General features: G+C 33.8%; 2 protein-coding genes across 2 annotated transcripts; one reads left to right on the forward strand and one right to left on the reverse strand.

Moving 5' to 3' along the window:
* Window positions 1-9,947: 9,947 nt before the first annotated feature.
* Window positions 9,948-15,060, forward strand: LOC130745497 (uncharacterized). Its single transcript, XM_057597793.1, has 6 exons — window positions 9,948-10,227; window positions 11,614-11,678; window positions 12,028-12,060; window positions 12,163-13,345; window positions 13,662-13,919; window positions 14,623-15,060. Exons 1-6 carry the CDS (start codon window positions 10,165-10,167, stop codon window positions 14,689-14,691), a joined length of 1,671 nt encoding a protein of 556 aa, XP_057453776.1. The 5' UTR covers window positions 9,948-10,164; the 3' UTR covers window positions 14,692-15,060.
* A 3,343-nt stretch (window positions 15,061-18,403) lies between these two features.
* LOC130744597 (uncharacterized) lies at window positions 18,404-18,872 on the reverse strand. Its single transcript, XM_057596768.1, has 2 exons — window positions 18,726-18,872; window positions 18,404-18,637 (listed from the first exon to the last, which is right to left on the reverse strand). Exons 1-2 carry the CDS (start codon window positions 18,870-18,872, stop codon window positions 18,404-18,406), a joined length of 381 nt encoding a protein of 126 aa, XP_057452751.1.
* Window positions 18,873-19,219: the final 347 nt, after the last annotated feature.

Consider the following 19,219-nt stretch of genomic DNA (forward strand, 5'->3'; position numbering starts at 1 on the left):
TGAGGATTTATGAAAATGCAAAGATTTAAAATGGTTTCAATAATATTTAATGTTCATATATTAATTTTATTTTTGTTATAAGAAATATATAAAGGGGTGGGAAGAACTAATAATATGACATTTCAGACTGTGGGCGTTGTTGGTATGATTTTCATGAAGATTATGAAGACTATTGGTTGATTGAGAACTTTTGTGGATTAAGATAAGACTATATGTATATTGAGCGTAACACGAGAAATCTTGAACAACGTACTTACGAGATTAACATGTTGCATGTTTATCTTATTATCATGTGAGGGGTTGTCCTCACAGGATAATATGATAAATAATGGTCCTGTTAATCCTGGAAACGTCTTTATAATTTCCCTTGTTGCACTTAATATACATGTAGCCCACATATAGATCACATTTTAATTCTCAAAAGTTCTTGACCAACCAACGATCCCGGGCCATCATCTTCATGAGAAACATGTTAATAATGCTCACGGTCTGAAATGTCATTTCGTTTTAAGAAGAAACTCTAGTTATCCCAGTATTTTATCATTAAATATAAATTATCGAAATCATTTTATTTGTAGCACAAACCTTTGTATATCTTCGTAAATCCTCAACAGGAATTTTAATGTACACAAACAGATTGTAGTTTAACCACCTGTAGTAAATGAAGTTTATTATTCAAGAAACATACTTCCAATAATCTTTAAGTCTATCTTTCCTTTTTCTTTTTGTCTGCATAGTGTTAAATAATTCTTAACTCCTACATGCATATTTGTTCGCTAAGGGTACGGTGCTATAAAAATGTTTAGTGCTATCATCATTAACTAGTGTTTTTACCCGTGCGCTGCACGACAAAGTTTACTATTATATTTGACACATCAATAAATATTTTGATTATAAACAATTTAAGATATTAATAATGAAAGAAAAATCATAATAAAGATTAAAATATTCAAAAAAACATAAATTCGGACACATATAATGTATTATACTCATACGCCGATTTAAATAATTTAAAGATTACGGAAAAAAAAAATTAGTAAGTAAAAATCATCAATTTTGCACATGTGACGTATAAATGATTTTTGTCTTGAAGATGTAAATACATATATTTCAATCTATTAGGTTCGGGTTTTAGAAAGTGAAACCAAAATACATAGATATATATAATTGCTCGTAAATTTCTCTTAAAATGATTAACAGTACACTTAAATTATTTGAAAATAATTTTTCGATGCAGCAAAAAAAATATTCGAAAATGAAGTTTTATATTAGCTTTAACATGAAAGTGTTTTCAAGTAGAATGTTCTTACCCGTGCACGGTGGATTTTACTTTTATTATTTAGGCATGTACTAATACAACGATTCAAAACTAAATTGATATACTAAAATCAGTATTTGCCAATCTTTTAGGTGCTATAATTGAGAGACTAAAAAAAGATGAGCATTCAACAAACCAAAACCACAACGAATATCACACGACCCGCAAAATTTCACACAATTTTTATATATATTTACTCCTAAAATTATGAAAAATATATATATTAATTTTTTTGTGAAAGTATTTTCTTTCAGAATGTTTGGGGAGTCATTAACCTTGTAATTTAAATATAAATAATATAAATCGTATATGCATTAATGTCTTCTAATCTTAGTTACAAAAGAATCTTATAATATATGCACGCCATATTTTCATCACATAATTATTATACTTATAATTATAAAATTATGAAAGAGTACTAAATTATATCAGGATTTATTTTCAACTTTCTTTTTTTTTTTGGTTACAGATTTATTTTCAATTTAGTTTTACCATGAATCTCTCAGAAGTATTTTACTATCAAATTTCCAAACTTTAATATATATTTACTCTCAAAATATTAAAAAATAATAAATATACACACTTCGAAGTAATTTCATGTAAATATTTTTTTCCAAAACAAAAGTTTTTACTAAATTAATTTCTTGTAAATATTAGTACTTGTGTTATGTTTTTTAATAACTAATTTTAATCTAATCATATTAATTTAGATATTAATAAGATCTTTATTTTTTGTGTGACATAATTTTACATTCACATTTGTTAAAATTGTACATACTTATTCATAAAATTATTTAATTTATTTTTATATTTTTATTTAACATTAGTTACAATCTTATATTTTTAGTAATGTCAGTTAACAAATTTTTAAAAATCAATAAAAAAAATATATTATTACTGGAATTTATTAGAAAATTAATTCTAATATTAGGAAATTAGCTATTATTAAAAAATAATAGCTTTGAAGTGCGTAAAGATATGATGATTTTTTGAAAGAAGTTATAAATTGAAAATAAAGAAACATAAATATTTTAATTAACGTTAAATTGCAGCAGGAAAAAAAAAGAATAATTACTACTCATTTTGTTAAAAAAAGAACAATAATTTTTTTTGAAAGTAACAATAACTAATCAAATAACAAAAAACTTCTCTTTTAGAAACCAATTTTTTTTAGAGTTTAATGGAGATGCACTGACAGTGTAAACCATGTTTACACAGACATCCAATAGAAATGCATCTTTTTGCCACATCAGAATAATTTTAAGAATAATTTATTTGATTAAAAATAAAAATCAGGAAAAACAAGAACACATTTCACCCTTTTCAGAATCGCAGATTTCACTTCTTCATCTGCAAAATCAATCGTACCCAAATCTAACACTGTGGCTACCGTAATTCCACCATCGGTTCTCTTTTCTTTGAAGTCTTCATCGTCTCGTCCTCCTTTGTTCATTCAGCCTTCTCTATCTCCAGATGAATATCCTCTCTCCCTCTATTCCATTTTCATTTTCTTCGTTTTTACTTTAGGGTTGGGTCGGTGGATAATAATCAATTCAATTTTGGGTGATGGATCATGGGTACAAGTGGAGTGGCAAATTTCTCAGACGCTACCAAAGCTATTGCTTTTGATTAGCAAACACAGTAGGTGAATTTGTGTTGAGGGTTGCCAATTTTGGATACTGCAGGTTCTGCAACAAGGGAAACGTGCTATGTTTCTTTTCCCCTATTATTTCTAACTAAATAAAATCATTTTTAAAATTACTTTGATAGACTAATCATTTAATGATGTGGCAAAAAGAAGCATTTCTATTGGGTGACTGTGTAAACATGGTTTACACTGTCAGTGTATTTCCATTAAACTCTTTTTTTTTATGATTTGCTCCATTTATTGGGGAACTAAAAAAACATGTCATTGGAAATCATATAATAAATAAAGATTTTGTTTTATAATACATGACAAAAAGATTTTTTTTTACATGACAAAAAGATATTTAAAATACATAAAAACTACTTTTTGTTTATTAATTTCAAAAAAAAAAAGATAACCTACCTGTTTCATTAAAAATAGGGAAACGTCTTTTACAATAAACCAAAAGATTTAGGTATTGAACTATTGGGAAATGGAATTTATATCTTAATTGAATAGTTGGAAATATAAAAGTTTATTAATTTAAAAATAAAAACCCACTATCATAGGAAGAACCCACGGCTGATAAAATCCCACTATCAAATATTAATTGGAAATAGCATTAGAAAAGAAGCCCAATGATTTAAAATTTAATTCAGGACTCAACACAACTATTTTAAATTTGAATTAATACAACGTAGGAAAAATAACAAATAAACAACTTTTTGTAAAAACTTTATTTAAGAACAAATTTTGATATATAACTCTTAAAACAAAGATATCTAATGGAAATAATACTCTGATTGATACATAAATCAAATAACAAATGGGAATTGGAACCAAACTATCTTTCACATTTCCCCCTTGACAATCTTCAATGGCTTCTTGCTGGCTAAATCAGTTGCAATGGCTTCAGAGGAGGAGAATCATGATCCTCAGCCTGAGAGTTGCCATTGTCAGGGACAACAACTTTGATATTTCCATCAACTTCAACTTCCTTATCCTGAGTCTGCAAACATAAGGGAAAAAAATTAATAGGTATATAATGTCTAGCAAAAATTAAGTAATTTGAAAACATAAGTAATTATAGGACCTGCTCGTGTTTCTTCGAAGCAGAAGTTCCATTCTTTTTTTAAGCTGAGGATCCATTCTTGTCACCAACTGATTTCATTTTATAATTAACTTTAACCTCCTTATTCTTATCTAAAAAACACCTTTAACAGGACAGGTAGGTTCGGATTTGGAGATGAACATCCCTGCTATTTTAATCTGGTTAAAAGCAAGAGGAAAAACACAAAATCTAATTAGTAAAAAAAGAACATACCTCCTATTCAAAGTATTGCAGATATTTTAATTAAGCCATAAGAAGAAATAGTAACAGATTGAAGAATGAATTACCAATCAACTCCAAATCAAATTTTCCCTCATAGATCGTATAACTGATCAGCCATATGAGATAAACCTTATATATTGAAAAATATCATATATATGCAGGTTGGAAATTAAATTACTCATCTACTGCGACCACCAAACAAATAGCAAAGAAGGATTTGATAGACCACCAACGATAATCAACCTAATGAGATAAACAAATCCAAAGAGAATTCATGGAAAAGACTTGAAAAAAGCTCAACATGTGTATTGATCTTCCTATGCATTCTTTCTAGTGAGAATGATGAATGCTTCAAGGGAATATGATCATGAATTTACAAACAACAACTAAAACTTTCAAAGCATGTCACTATCTTCCTCTTCAGAGATATCGTCCTTTGCTCTGAGGAAACAAATATGTTCCACAACTTTTCTACACAAAATTGAAACAGAATTCATATTTATGACAACAGAAAATTGGGGAATTTGAAGCTAATGATAATAATAATGAAGAATACCTTTTCTTCTGAGAACTGAGATTGGAGTTGAATTACATCTGGGTCGTCCAAATCGATAGTGGTTACGCTGTCTTCTTCTCACAAAAACACGATCTTCTCAGGTTCATCATTAAAGCCCTCTAACAATGAAAAACGCAGGCTACAAAATCCATAGAAGAGACCATAGATTAGAATAGGAATTCAGATAACAATCCATTACAAACTGGCAAGACTAAAAAAGTTTTCATCAAACATTCAGAAAAATATCAGTAAAAATATAGAGATAAAAAAAAAAGGAATCAACCTAACTCAGAAGATAAAGAAATCCTATGACAGCCATCAACACATGGTCCTGCAAGTGAATCGATTTATCAGATTTGTTCTCTCAAGACTCAATTTCATTTGGGAGAAAGATGGAGAAGAGAGTCTGGGAGAGATGTTGAGAAAGAAACAGAGAAGAAGCTGCTGAGTAATAGGCTTCAGTCATCAATGGTTAGGTGGAGGTTAGTGGGGATGCACAATTTTAATTTTAACGTGATGGAGGCTGCTGAGTAAATGAAGCCGTGCGATTGGGCAACAAAACGGCTCAAGTCTCTGGAAGATTGCAAGGCCTAGGGAAATTTCAAATGATGGAATATGAACAACCAGATAAGAGGAGTAAGCGTGTTATGTTTAATTGCAGGGAATAAAGAGGAGAGAGGGTAAGAGATCAGAATTTGAAATGAGGGTATTGATGAGGCATAGGGTTTGTTAAAGAAAAAATTCAAATGAGGGAATTTGCAATTCAAATTCAATTGGTTTAGTAAATCATTAAATGAAGTTTAAAAAAAAGAGGGTCTTAATTTTGTATTTCAAATTTCAAATTTGAAAGAAAAGTAGGTAGGCATTAGTAATTGAAATTCTAGCTATTGCAGATTATTAATTGGTCTTGGAGAAAGAAATAGGAAGATTGGTATTTTCACACATGCTTTAGAAGTGATAGTGGTATGAAATCATTTGATTGGCTACAATTGTTGTAAAAAAACTCGTGGAACGTGCGCACAGGAGAAGATGGAAGAACCTTAGAGCATCTCCAATGCTAGTTCTTATTTCTTAGTTCTTAGCACTATTCATGTGGGCCCGTACTGCCACATGTGCTTAAGCAACTCTATGCACATTTTGCTCCAACCATGAGTTCTTAGAGCAACTCCAACCCACAATTTCTTATTTGGTTTCTTAACACACTATTCAGCACTATTCTACACTATTCCTGTGGGTCCGTAGTGCCACATCAGACTTAAGGAACTCCTAAGGAACTGAACCAGATTTTGCTCCAACCCATGGTTTCTTAAATTACTATTTGAAGGGTCCCACCCGTGTCCCACCATACAACATAAGTTAATAATATTTATTTTAACCCAATTTAGATTTAAAATTTAATACTAAAATTAAAAAACCGGTCTAACCGGTTAAACCACCCCCAAACGGGCAGAAACCGGCCATAACCGGTCAATAACGGTGGGCTGACCTACTAAGCAGGTCACCCACTATATAAGCCTTCTTTTTCTCCTCACTCTAACCCTAGCCGCACCCTCTGCTTCATCCTCTCTTCTTCTTCCTCTCTCAACCCTAGCACAGCAATCTGGAATCCTCAACCTGGTCCACGCCTCCAAATCCCTTCCAAACAACCTCCACCGCCACCAAACAACCACACACACTCACCACCAGCCACTATGTAGCCTCCACCGCCCCTCTTTCATACGCTCACGACCTGATATCTCGAAAAAGAGCTTCCTTTTTACACATGCAAGCCGATTTGAGGTAAGTTTAACATGATTTGGTTGATTTTCGTTTGTTCCAGCAACTCTTCTGTTGAACTTCTCTCATTTCCCTTCCAGATCAGAGGAAAAACGATCGGATCGGAGCTCCTTATCTTCCATACAGTCCAGATCAAACCATTGAAGCTTCTGTCTTTTTTCTTTTTCTTTTTTTCTGTGTAAAAATTTCATCTTCTGTGTAAATTAATCTTCTGAACATTTCATTATAATTTTGTAATAATTTTATTGTTGAATCAAATTTCTGGAATTTTGGTTTATGTTGATGCTGTGTGTTGTTGTTGATTCTGTTTCCTTTCCTTCTGAAATCCGTTGATGTTCATGCTGTGGGTGAGAGAAGATATTATTTTTTTAATCTAAGAAACCAAAAAGCAGAGTTCCTTGTGCAAGGAACTCTGCACTGTAGTTAAGAAACTGAAACTGCCACATAGATCAGCTCCAATGCTGTAAAAAATAAGAAATGGTTCCTTAGCAACTCCAGCTGGGTTAAGAAACCAGCGTTGGAGTTGCTCTTAGTTCTTAGTTCTTAGCACTATTCATTTGGTCCCACAATATCATTATTATAATAATATTTTTTACTTTCATATAATTTTGATTTAAATTTAAATGCTAATTCAATATCTAAATTAAATGAATTGATGAATGAGAGAGAAAAAATTAACTTTTCATGCTAAGAACTCAAAATGTAAAACATCTTATATAAGAACCTAGTTCTTATTTTTAAGAACTAAGAACTCCACGTCATCTCCTCCAATGGTTAAGAACCCAGTTCTTAGTTCTTAACTCAAAAATAAGAACTAAGAACCTTGCATTGGAGATGCTCTTAGAGGATGGATGGATTTAATGAGGCTTTGGGTGGGAGAGAGAAAAATAAGAATGAGATAGTGGGAGAGAGAAATGGGGTGAAAGAATGAATAAAAACTAATAAAATAATAGGAGAGGGAATAAAATATTGCAGTTTATTCAGGGTGGGGAAATAAAATATTCCCAAATATTTGAGGAGCTGACACATAGCTAATCACTTCTTGGAGTGATTCTGTTTTAATATAAGTATTGATAGTGATGGAACAAAATATTTGTCTAGGTGTTATTGAAAAAGAGAGAGCTCCTAGTCTCAAACAAGGCATTGGCGATGGTTTCTACTCGGTTTCATAATTTGTTTTTATATGTAACAATGTAGATGGAAGGAGATGGGTGGAATACATGAAAGTCTTCATTGGTTTGATGACTTCTGCAATCTTAGGTGTCTCCTTCCAAATTGCTACTAACTCACCTGGTGGCATGTTGCATGTAAACAATGGGACTTACAAGAAGGACGTTGTAACTTGTAAGTTGTTAGAAGATTGAGATTGACATGCACATGGGAAGCAATCATGGGCTCATGGCTGTTGTTGTGGCCGCCATACTTAAATGGGGTTCTTGATAGCATATATCATAGCATTTCTTGCATCTTTTGTTGTTTGTTTCATGTGGATGAGAGGAGTCTTGCTCAACCACAAATTCCTATGAAGGATGTTAGTATTAAGTATATGGCTTACAACTCCTTCAGTATCATTAGTATGATAATCCCAAATCCTATGTAGGAAAATTTTACCAAGTTGTTTGGGAAACTTAGGATTAGTCGCCTCGTACCTCCTCTTGTGCTTCTTCTAGATGGACTAAGACGCTCAAGGAATTTTAAAATTCAGATTGGAAAATGTTAAGTAGAATATTTGATCGTACTGTTGATACATGGTACTTGGATTTTTAAATCCACATAATAATAAACCAAATTGTGTAGCAAGGGAACCTTTTGGTACATCTACAAATTTCTTGTGCTTTCTTTGGTACTCACAGGTAGTTTAGGTACTTCAATTTATGTGCTTGATCGCTAAGCATGTGGGCTTGCAATGGAATTCGAAATTCGAAATTATGAAGCACATAATGTGAAAGAGGGGCTCAGAGGCTCCATGTTACGTTGAAGACAATGTCAATACAAACATACCTTAAATATTTCTGACTTGTAAACTTCATTTTTCAGGAGAATTCCCAATAAAATAAAGGTGGTTATTATTTCTTTTATTACAACTTGGAAAATAAGGTATTAGAGTTTGGCTAAATAATATGATAGGTCAAGCTTAAGACAGGTGAGTGCAATTTGTCCTTAAGAAAATATAAAGATTAAAAATACATTACAAGAATTTATTTGACTACTTGAAAAAAACTTAATATTCTAATTTATAAATAAAATTCTATTAAATTATAAAAAATCAACGTTCATCAATGAAATAATAACTTAGTGCCTCAACTACCCGAGTGCGAAGAGAAAACATAACCACCTAAGTGCCTCGGCTACCTTCTCCAGATGTGGTGCTGATATTGTAGACATGAGCCATGTGTTTCGCGAATGCCATAGATCCGTAAATCTCTAGCATTATTTTGGTCTCTTGCTTCCCTCTCTCTCGGTTCATGAAGCCTTCAACAACTGGTTTGATAGATTGATATCGCAGAGGAAAAACATGCTCCCTGTAGCGGAGCTCTGGTGGATGTGGCGGTGGTGGAATGACCATGTCTTCAGCTTCAACCCCTAGCCTATGAATTATGTGACGCGTCGGATCCTTGAGGATGTTCCAAATTGGAGAAGGTGACCAAATGGGGTCATCTCCCGACAACAACAACCTTAGAATGCGTCGGTGGCAGCAAACATGGAACAGGTTCTACGAGAGCCCATCTTAGGGTGGATGGCAGTTGGAACCCAGGAGCCCAGCGCATGGGTTGCAGGGTGATTGTGAGAGATGCCAATGACCGTTGGATCTCTGGGTCTCTTTCAATTTGGCATAAGATCATCATTTCAAGCTGAGCTTTTGACTGTGGAGATTGGTTTGCGACATGCTTGGGAGGTTGACCTTCGTGATATCACTTGTGAATCAGATTGCAACAACGTGGTGGAGGTCCTGCAATAGAATGAGGACATTACTTGCTTTTGGGAGAGGGACACAGTTTATAGGATTAGGGAGCTACTCTCTCTTGTGACTTGAATGTGTTGTTATCTCTGATTCCCAGAAACAAAAATAATGTCGGAGATTCATCAGCGCACCAAGCCTCACGAGGGTCCCCCGCATTTGGCAATTGCCTCCTTCAAGCAATCTTGTGGCGAAGATGCTTTAGTTTAGTTGCTGTGTTGTTTAGCTTTTCTTTGTTAAAAAAAACACTTATTTTAAAATTTTATTCGATTATTATTATTAGATCTAATTGAATCCAATTCATTATTTTGAATGGAGCACCAACGGTCAAATATCCGAAACCATTAGAAACGAAGGATCCCCTCCGTACACTGAACTCCCCCACTCTCATCCAACGGAGCCGAATGAAATCAGAAACACCAATCTCAAACGCAGTCGTTTCACACCCTCCTTCCGCTTCTTCACGCGCCATGCTTTCCCATTTCCATCGAAGACTCTTCTTCTCTTCTGGGGTTCGTTAAATCCGCAGCAAGCGAAGAAGATTCACACTCTCACACACACACAGAGAGAGAGAGAGAGAGAGAGAGAGAGAACCATGGAAGCTTCGAAGAAGATCGAGATCGTGATCAAGAAAGCCAACGATCACTGGGCTTTTCTGGTAACGATTCAAGATGCTATCTATTTCTTTCAATTCTTCTAGGTCGTTCGTTTCATTTCATCGATTCCGTGACATTCTTCGTTTTTTAGGGTTTTGGTTATGCAGATTCTTGATTCAGATTGGATGTGTTGCACTTGCACCACATTTTTTCTTGATTATTATATTATTCACAACACTAATCACTTCATGTTCTCAAATGTGTTTTCAATCTGTGAAATGAATGCATGTGCTGTGACAAGAGAATTTGCAGAATTTGTAATATAGTTGGTGACTACATGAACTTCTTGCTTTGCAAATTATGCACACCTGGTCCCTTATGCACTGCCACTACCATCCCAATGTTCACGGTGTCTAGATTCAAACTTTAACAAAATCTCACTTCTGAAATTTTATGAAATATGTGATCACTTTTTATTTAAATTTTCGGTAGAACCGGGATCAATACAGTAAACAAACTATGAATTGGAGTAGAGCAGTTGACGATTACTTCGAATTGATTGGAATAAGAATAGGTCTAGCATATTATAGTCTGCATTTCTTATGAAGAAGAGGCGATTAATTGCTATAATAAAACTAAAAGTATGGGAGATTTATGTAATTAGCTGTATGAAGTGATAGAAAAAGAAGCACTGAAGTGCAAATGATAAGTTTTTCTTGGTTAACGATGAGTTTACAAAGCAAATGTTTGAAAGTTACTAAAACTTCTAAATAAAAATGATAGATATTTTTTTGTCAATATTTAGTCATTGTAAGTTGAAAATCATGCAGAATGCTCAAAGGTGCTAAACTAATTAAGAAAAATAGATTAAATCAATCGTGTAAACCACCTGTGCGATGCCTTCTAAGATGGTCCTCATTCCTTCTTTCATATAGCTGGAGTTAAGAAACAAAGGTAATAATTATGTTTCAGAACCATTTGGTCATGTATGAATTTGAGCAGAACATTTGACATGAAGCAAGTAAAATGCTTATATTAGGAATCGCATTTCTACGAAACTTTGCAGCTTCTTTGCCCTATTCAACTGTTCTGTTTTCTCTAGATTCAACAAGAATTGTACCATTTTCTCATATCATACTAGAGGCTCAAGAATGTTGTCTTGCTTTCCAATGAAAACTGGACTACTTGAGATTTCAAGTATTAAAATTATTGGTGGCATTAAAAATAAGTTTAACAGAAGATTTTGAATTTCTCCTCTCATGTATTCACTATCAACAACAGAACCTTAATCTTTGTTTTCAATTTAAGACATGCTATGCTAGATTCTTGGTGTTTATGCTTTGCTAGAGACAGTGTACTCATTAAGTCTGATATTTCTGTTGTGGTATTCAAAGCTGTCCATTGATTTATGATTTTTTTTGGGTGTATTGCAATTGCATGACGTACAGGAACATATTGAAGCACCTATGTGGGCAGATTTGACTCTCGAAGCTAATTCTCTTGGTGAAGACAAGTGAGTTTTCCAATTTGATTGTGTTCTTTTTTTTTCTTTGATCAAATTGTAATCCATTGTATTTATTTAGTTTTACCTGTTAGAAATATAATATAAAATGATTAATGTGTCTTCACCCAATGGTTTGAGTTTTTGGCATAGTTGGTTCATGACATAGAATCTCTATGGCCGAGGGACCTAGAGTTTGATCATTGTTGCCCCATTATTTTAATAATAAAAAGTTGAATTTCAGCATAAGTTAGGTGGACTTGTGCATTATCCACGCTTCAAGCCCAACATGTGTTTTCGCACAACAACTTGAGCTTTCGTGATAGTTTGCTCATGACACTAACTTTTGGTTATCTTGCAGAAGTGATGGTGACTGGTTCAACACAAGCCATCCGTAAGGATCCTTTTGAATGATTGTTGGTTTTTTGAATGAGGCTTGGAATTTTTGTTAATGCTTTTTTGACTGAGTACAACATTGCTATCAAATCATGTTCAGGTTTCACCAGTGGTCTGCACGTGAGTTAAAATCTAAATTTTCTCACCCTGGTGAGGAGATAGTGACATCAAGTGTGGATTTACAAGGATTAACTTCACCGAAGCTACCTTCCTCAGTCTCGAGATCAAGAGGGAAAGACTACAACAGCAAGAAGTGGGAAGGAACTAATCTGAGTATTTTGTTGGACAAACAGCAGGGTTTAAGTGGGAGATGCTTGCAGCAGGGTTCCAGATTTGCTCAGGAAGTAAAACCCAAATCGAAATCAATTGCCGGCAGGCCAAATGGATTATTAAGTACAAAGTTGGGATTGCCTTATACTGGCAGTGGAAAAACTAAGTCCATTGCGAGTTGCAGTAGCAATCTGGATGACAAGAGTGGTCAAAGCTCCACAAGAAGCACGATTACATCTGAAAACACTCTGCAGAAACATAAGGAGGTGACTAGGCAGCCTTGTGATAAAAAAAGCGGAAGTTTATCAGTTATGAGTAGTCTTGGGAATCGTTGTGTTACAAAAAAGGCCTCAACCTTTCAAAGACAGCAATGTATGGGTGTGTCGAGTCAACCTTTTGATCAGAAAAGTAGAAGTTCTTCAGTTAGTGTTAGTCTTAGGAAAAGTTATGTTACAGCTTCAAGAGTGGAGGTTGGTGTTGATAGCATGCTATCAAGGAGTCGTAAATCTTCTTCCGGGAAGTCAAGTGTAGGGTCATGTTCAAACCCTGGTTATGGAGCTAAAATTGTACCAAAGCAGCGGAGCGAGAAAATCAGAGATGGGAAAGATGTGAACGCAATGGATCATGCAGATAAAAAGGGACGCAACCCTGGAAGTGGAAGCTCTACGGTTAGTAGTGTTAGTATTAGGAAAAGTTATGTTACAGAGAAAGCCTCGAAAGTAGAGATGGGTGTTGATAGCATGCAGTCAAGGGGCCGTAAATCTTCTTCTGGGAAGTCTAGTGTTGGGTCATGTTCAAATTCTGGCTTTGAAGCTATGTTTGCATCAAAGCAGCAGGGAGAGGAAATCACAGATGAGAAAGATTTGATGAATCCAGCAGTAAAAAACAGATGCAACCCTGGTAACAAATCCAAGGCATCTGTCGTTCTAATTGAAAGAGCAAACTTTGGTAACAGAAAGGGAGGCAACATTGATTATGCAAAACCAGCATACCATAGAACTGCAAAATCATTGGTGAGAAGCTGCACTGTCTTTAGCTCGCATACCTTTTTCTCATTGTTTCATTAAAATTTTTACATTTAGCCATTCCGACTGACTTCTAAATGGTGCAAATCTGACTTGTCCTGTATAAAGCACTCCAAATGATATTATTAAATGCATCACTATGTCTGCCTAATCAGATCTATTTGGATTATTCCCATTTGTGTAGTGACAGTGAGAGTTCACTTCCTAGTCATTAGAATATTTTCTTTCCTAGTTATTATTCTTAACTTTTTAGAAATTATAAAATATATTTTTATCAAAGGATGCTGTGTTTACATTATTCCAGGTCCAGTCTCAGTTTACAAGTTCAAGGGCTAAGTTACCATGCAAAGTCAACAAAGAAAACTCTTGTACTGGTACTAAGGAGAGACTAGGAACTAGCAAGGTTAAAGGAAAAGAGAATGCTATAAGGAATGTAACCATGAATCAGAAATGTAATGAAAGAGGTGTTCGTGCTGGGGGCACCTTAAAAACTCAAAGAACTACAGGACACGTTCACCGGCAGAATGATGACATAGCAGGATCAGCTGCTTTGACAATACTGGTATTATAGTCAATTGATTTGATTCACTATTCTATTTTTCTTGGAAAGAACTTTATTGTTAGAGTCCTGACAGACTTCTAATATATCTTGCATTATGAATTGTGATTGAATATAGAAAAAAAAATTAAAAGGCTTTTTTATTGAATTCCTCATCTTCATGTGTATCATTTAGTTAAATGATCTTGTCCAGGACCAGTTCTCCTGAAAACTGCAAAAGATAAGTGAAAACTTGTTAATTGTTTTCATATTTAGCAGACATGCATGTATCTTGTTAATGTTTCTTCCTGAAGATTCACCATTATAACTTTTTGAGCAACTTTGTGTTCATGTCTAGACTTCCAACCAAATACTTATTTGGTTATTTATGGAAAATGTTTGGTAGACCGTACACCACTAAGAGGTGTAGACACCCAGAGCGAGAAAGGAAGAGAGGAGAGTGAAGTAATGGATGTGATATGATTAAGTGAGAGATAGAGAGAAAATTTGAGTGTATGTATTGTTAGTGGTTTATGCATCACAAGTGTTTATTTATTCATTCATTCATCTTTCTTGAGAGGTTAAGTTTTATAATTATTGGAATTAACTTGTGTTTTCATGATTAACGAATGCATCTTGGTTGTAGTGTGTTTTTTACCCTTTCATTCTCGATGTTCAAATGCCCTTTAGCAGACCTCGCAAGTCTAATGAAAATTCATTATTGCAGGGAAAAGTCACAGATCAACGTGAAGCAAAGAACCCAACTAACAGAGACAGAAGGATTTACCTAAGGTAAATGAGCAGAGCTGCGTGATTCTTTTCTTTCATGGAGTTAAAGGGATTAGGGATAGAAGTAGCCTAGCCTCATCTGGAAATCTGGCCATGTCACTTGCATCAGTGAAGCCTTATGGTATTTTGTATATAGCGTGAGTGAGGCTATGTTTGCATTTACGTTAAACCGAACGTATCCCCAACGCTCCAACAGACTCTCTTTTACGTTTAGGCACTTTGAAATTGAACACAAGTATTCCATGAGAGACCGACCGACGTTTGGTCTAAAACCAAACACACACTGCGTCTTTGCAATGCTGGTGATAAATTTTGGTTGCTGTTTTTAACAGGAATATCCTTCTCTTTGCAATACCATTTTGTGGTTTTCCCTTCATTACCCCATGATGTAATTCACGTGCTTCTATTTCACGTACCTGATGAATTGATCATGCCAGTGTAGTGACTTTGAATGGACCGGAATTAAAACATGTCTTCTTCTGTAATGATATAACACACAAAAAAGAGTAATCAATTTCCTTGATTTATTTAATCTATAACTACATTATTTAGATCAAACATAATTAAATAAAATAAGAAATTTATAAATTACCAATAAATCAATTTATATTATTTAATTTAATTTCCAAAAGATTTTAAAATAAACATTTTTTTATTTTTATTTTTTTTGTATCGTGTTAAAGACCTGGTCTTGGCACACATGATGTCTCCTAGTTATTTACCGAATATGCATTATTAAAAACAAGCATCTAACCCAATATAACACCCTACACAGCACCCTTGATCCAAGGATCTCCAACAAATGTTGAAAATCCAGGTTGGAAAAAAATAAACCAAAGAATAGCAATGATTGACTCATGGACCAACTCCAGCGTTATGTGTTTGTATTTAGATTGCATGCATACTTCCACATGCTATACTCAAATCATGGAAGAGAATCTCATGACAATATCTGTGTAAAATCTGCATGGGACTATAAAGCTATCATGCCAAGTATTTGCAATGGGGACAGTGTCTTTCTAACTTAAGATATCTTTTTGGAGTTCAATCTCGAAATACAAATTGCTAACAGCTCACACCTGGAGATGAGAACAATATCAATACTGCAATACAGTACTGTGTGACATTAGCTAGCTATAAGCCAAAGTTGGTATCTATAAGTAAAATCAAGGTTAGAAACTCCAGTTGGAGGCTACAGTTGCAATCACATCTGTCCACATTTCTTTTGTAATTTCAAAGATTTTATGGCAATTACATGCAATTGCAACCACAAGCTAAAACTTTGGTAGAAAATGATCGAGTTTGAAGCATCATTTTGGTCGATAACAGTGTCATTACTTCAATTGTTATCGAGCTTTTTTTTGGGTCAATAATTGTTATCGAGCTTTTTTTGGGTCAATAATTGTTGTCAAGCTTAGACATATGAAGCTTCTAGCCAGTGGATTGAGATCTTCTGTCCCTTAACCAATCAAATTCTGACAAACATTATTCATGTTTAATCCTGAGCCTTGGTTGACATGGTATTAACATTTCATCAAATATGATGTTCAAAACTTTGAGTAAGAAAGTAAGATCAAAGGGAAAATCATTTCTTCATCTCTTATCTCTTGAGCTGTTCCTCATGGGGATTCCAAAAGGAACCATATATATATATATATATATATATATATATATATATATATATATATATTTTGTTACAAGGTGGAAAAGAAGAAAAAGCTACAGCCTAGAAGAAGTCCACTATAAAAGCAAGTACGATAGAAATGATTTATGTGACTCTTACTTAATAGCTTAAGTTTTTGAAATAATTGGTTGTTTGACATAGTATCAGAGCTTCTATGATCAAGCGGTCCAATATTTGATTATTGCTGCTCCCAATTTTTCTAATAAAAAAATGAATTAAAGCACATCATAGATGTGTCTATGCATTCTCCACACTTCAAGGCCAAAACTAATATAAAACCATTCATGCGGCTTTTATTCTATAAGAATAACAATAGAATATTCTCTAGACTAACATATCCTAACAAGCATGAAAAAACATGTAAGAGGAGGACTCCATTTTAGCAAGGAAATCAACAGAAAAACAAAGGGGGGAGAGAGATCAGGTCATTCTTTATTTTCTTTTTCTTTTCTATTTCTATCATGCAATACAGCTTATCTATAAAATCTAATCTATTCTTTTCCGATGTATTAAAAAAAATCTAATCTAATCTATTTCTTACAAAAAAAAAAATTCTACTTATCTTCTCTATTTATATTTTTCCTCTTAATTAAACCCATCAAAGCATTAAGCCGAATTCCAGCGTTTACTCATCTGTTTTGGATATATATACCAGAAAACAGACCCCACAATGATGTACATAGGATTCTGCATGAGTTCAATTATTAGGCGTTTTTTGTCCCACCCGTACCTAAATGTTGTACTGAGTGTTTTAGTTTGTACAACTTGAGGCGTTGTCGCTCTCAAGTGGACCTGGTAAATTCCAAATATTAATCGCTACCTTATAACTGGTGATAAAAACAATTCTTTTTTTTTGTTGATAAATTGGAGGGAGTGATAAAAACAATTCATGCATGAAGAATCAAACAAAAAGCATGAAGCTGCCTCGATCCTCAGTCTCTCAAATTTATCTGGGATCAATGAGACACACCATGTCCTCATCGTTGTCAGTTGTCACTTCATTAATTACTGCCACTTCTCTCTTTTTTTTCTTAACTAATTAATGTTTCATTAACCGCAAAATAATTGCCTACACTAGCGGCATTAATGCTTGTGGCAGCTTCAAATTAACTGCTGCAATTGTGCATGCCTTTTTAAACTTTCTTCTTTACTAGTGTTCTTTACCCGTGCGTTGCACGACGATTAAATTTATTGTAAAGATGAATCAGTAGTAATGTGTTTTAACTTAGTTTAGGCTCTTTTCAGTAAGTATAAAATATATGGAACTGAACATATATTACAAACATGTAGATGAATGAACCACAGTAAATATATTAATTTGATGAGGTTGTAGATACCTCACACTGTCAACACTTGAATAGTAATAAAAACCAAGTTTTTAAGTAATGCATTACATTAAAATTGAAATAAGATAAACATAACAATGACAACAATATGAACCCTTATTCGAAATTGTAGTTCATGATTAATGATAAAGACTTCATAACCGAGCTTGTTGTCAATCAAGCATATTTGAGCTATAGAACCTAGAAAGGAAAAAAAATTATCAGTGTCAATACAAATATAAACTGTGTATAATTTAAAAGTGTTAAACTAACCTTATAGAAACGTCAATACACCTTCAAATTAGATGATCAATATATAAACTGCTTGTTATCTTTTTTATGCTGTCAACAATAAAGAGAATAACCAACGACTTCAGCAACATACTTTCCAAAAAAGGCGCATTCAACCCGAACCCTATTAAGAAAATTGAGAAATTATAAAACCTTACTCTTAATAATCAAAGATGGAAAAAATATGAATAAGCATTGAACATTGTGTGTACCCATCTTGGTCAAGTTCAACAGTAATTCTTTTCTGCTTTGTTCCATCTTTCTCAAACTCAGTTTCAGCACTTGCACCAGTGAGAATTCCAATCACATCTGCAAAATCATAGAAACATTAATCCAAAACCCAGAATAGTAATTTAAAAATCAAAAGACTAAAAAAGAGTATATACCTATAAGAAAAGACGTATAAAGGTCCTTAAACATTATATCAGATATTGGCACAAAATTGTAAGGCTTAAGTTGATGGCCTTGTTGGGAACCAAGCGCACAAATGTATGAATATCAAAGTTGATCTTGAATGGGTGCGAGGTTGGACGAAAATCACGACCGCTTTCACCAACACCAAAAAACAAAATCTGATATACACGTCCTTCACTCAGCAAAGATTGAAATCGGTATATAAGAGTCTTCCTAACCGTAGCATGAATCTTACAACCCTGAAATTCAATAAAATGAGGAAATTTGAGATTTATAGTTTAAAAAAAAGAATGTAATACATGGTTATTATGTGCAAAAGTGATTTACCTTGTCATCCATAAGAATCATGTCCATGTAAAATGGAAGCTTGGAGCCATAAAAGCTCGGACTAAGCCACAACTGGTTCACCTTTGCAACATTAACATACCAGTTCTCCTTTGAGGCATCGATGGTGGCGAGATCGTCGATAACCATTAGAACAAAGTATATTCCAAAGCTAATAGTTGGTGGGAAGGGATGGTGAAGTTAAAGAATAGCATGAGATGATTTATATAGGAATTTGAGAATTAGGGCTACTGGTCAATGAATGTTAAAAAAGGAAAGGAAAAAAAAAAGGTTGGACGGTAATACGAATCTCATTGCAAGGAGGTAAATTTTTTTTTTCAGGTCAATTTTCATTATTGAAATTAATTATTATCTACCAAATATCATGCGTTACACGTGAATTACTCATTCTGATGAGTAATTAAAGGAAAATAGGAATTAAGATTAACATGGTGTCATTACAGTACTTAAGGTTTGACTTTTATTGCAAATCATAT

This window comes from Lotus japonicus, chromosome 3 (assembly GCF_012489685.1).
Source record: "Lotus japonicus ecotype B-129 chromosome 3, LjGifu_v1.2".
Lineage (NCBI taxonomy): Eukaryota > Viridiplantae > Streptophyta > Magnoliopsida > Fabales > Fabaceae > Lotus > Lotus japonicus.

What these genes read in the sequence shown, in the direction of transcription:
- LOC130744597 (XM_057596768.1), bottom strand. Translation starts at nt 18,872, where the DNA reads ATGGTTATCGACGATCTCGCCACCATCGATGCCTCAAAGGAGAACTGG. An exon ending in TGATTCTTATGGATGACAAG is followed by an intron (nt 18,638 to 18,725) that starts GTAAATCACTTT and finishes ATTGAATTTCAG; the next exon opens with GGTTGTAAGATTCATGCTAC.
- LOC130745497 (XM_057597793.1), top strand. Translation starts at nt 10,165, where the DNA reads ATGGAAGCTTCGAAGAAGATCGAGATCGTGATCAAGAAAGCCAACGAT. An exon ending in AATTCTCTTGGTGAAGACAA is followed by an intron (nt 11,679 to 12,027) that starts GTGAGTTTTCCA and finishes GTTATCTTGCAG; the next exon opens with AAGTGATGGTGACTGGTTCA. An exon ending in ATAGAACTGCAAAATCATTG is followed by an intron (nt 13,346 to 13,661) that starts GTGAGAAGCTGC and finishes ACATTATTCCAG; the next exon opens with GTCCAGTCTCAGTTTACAAG.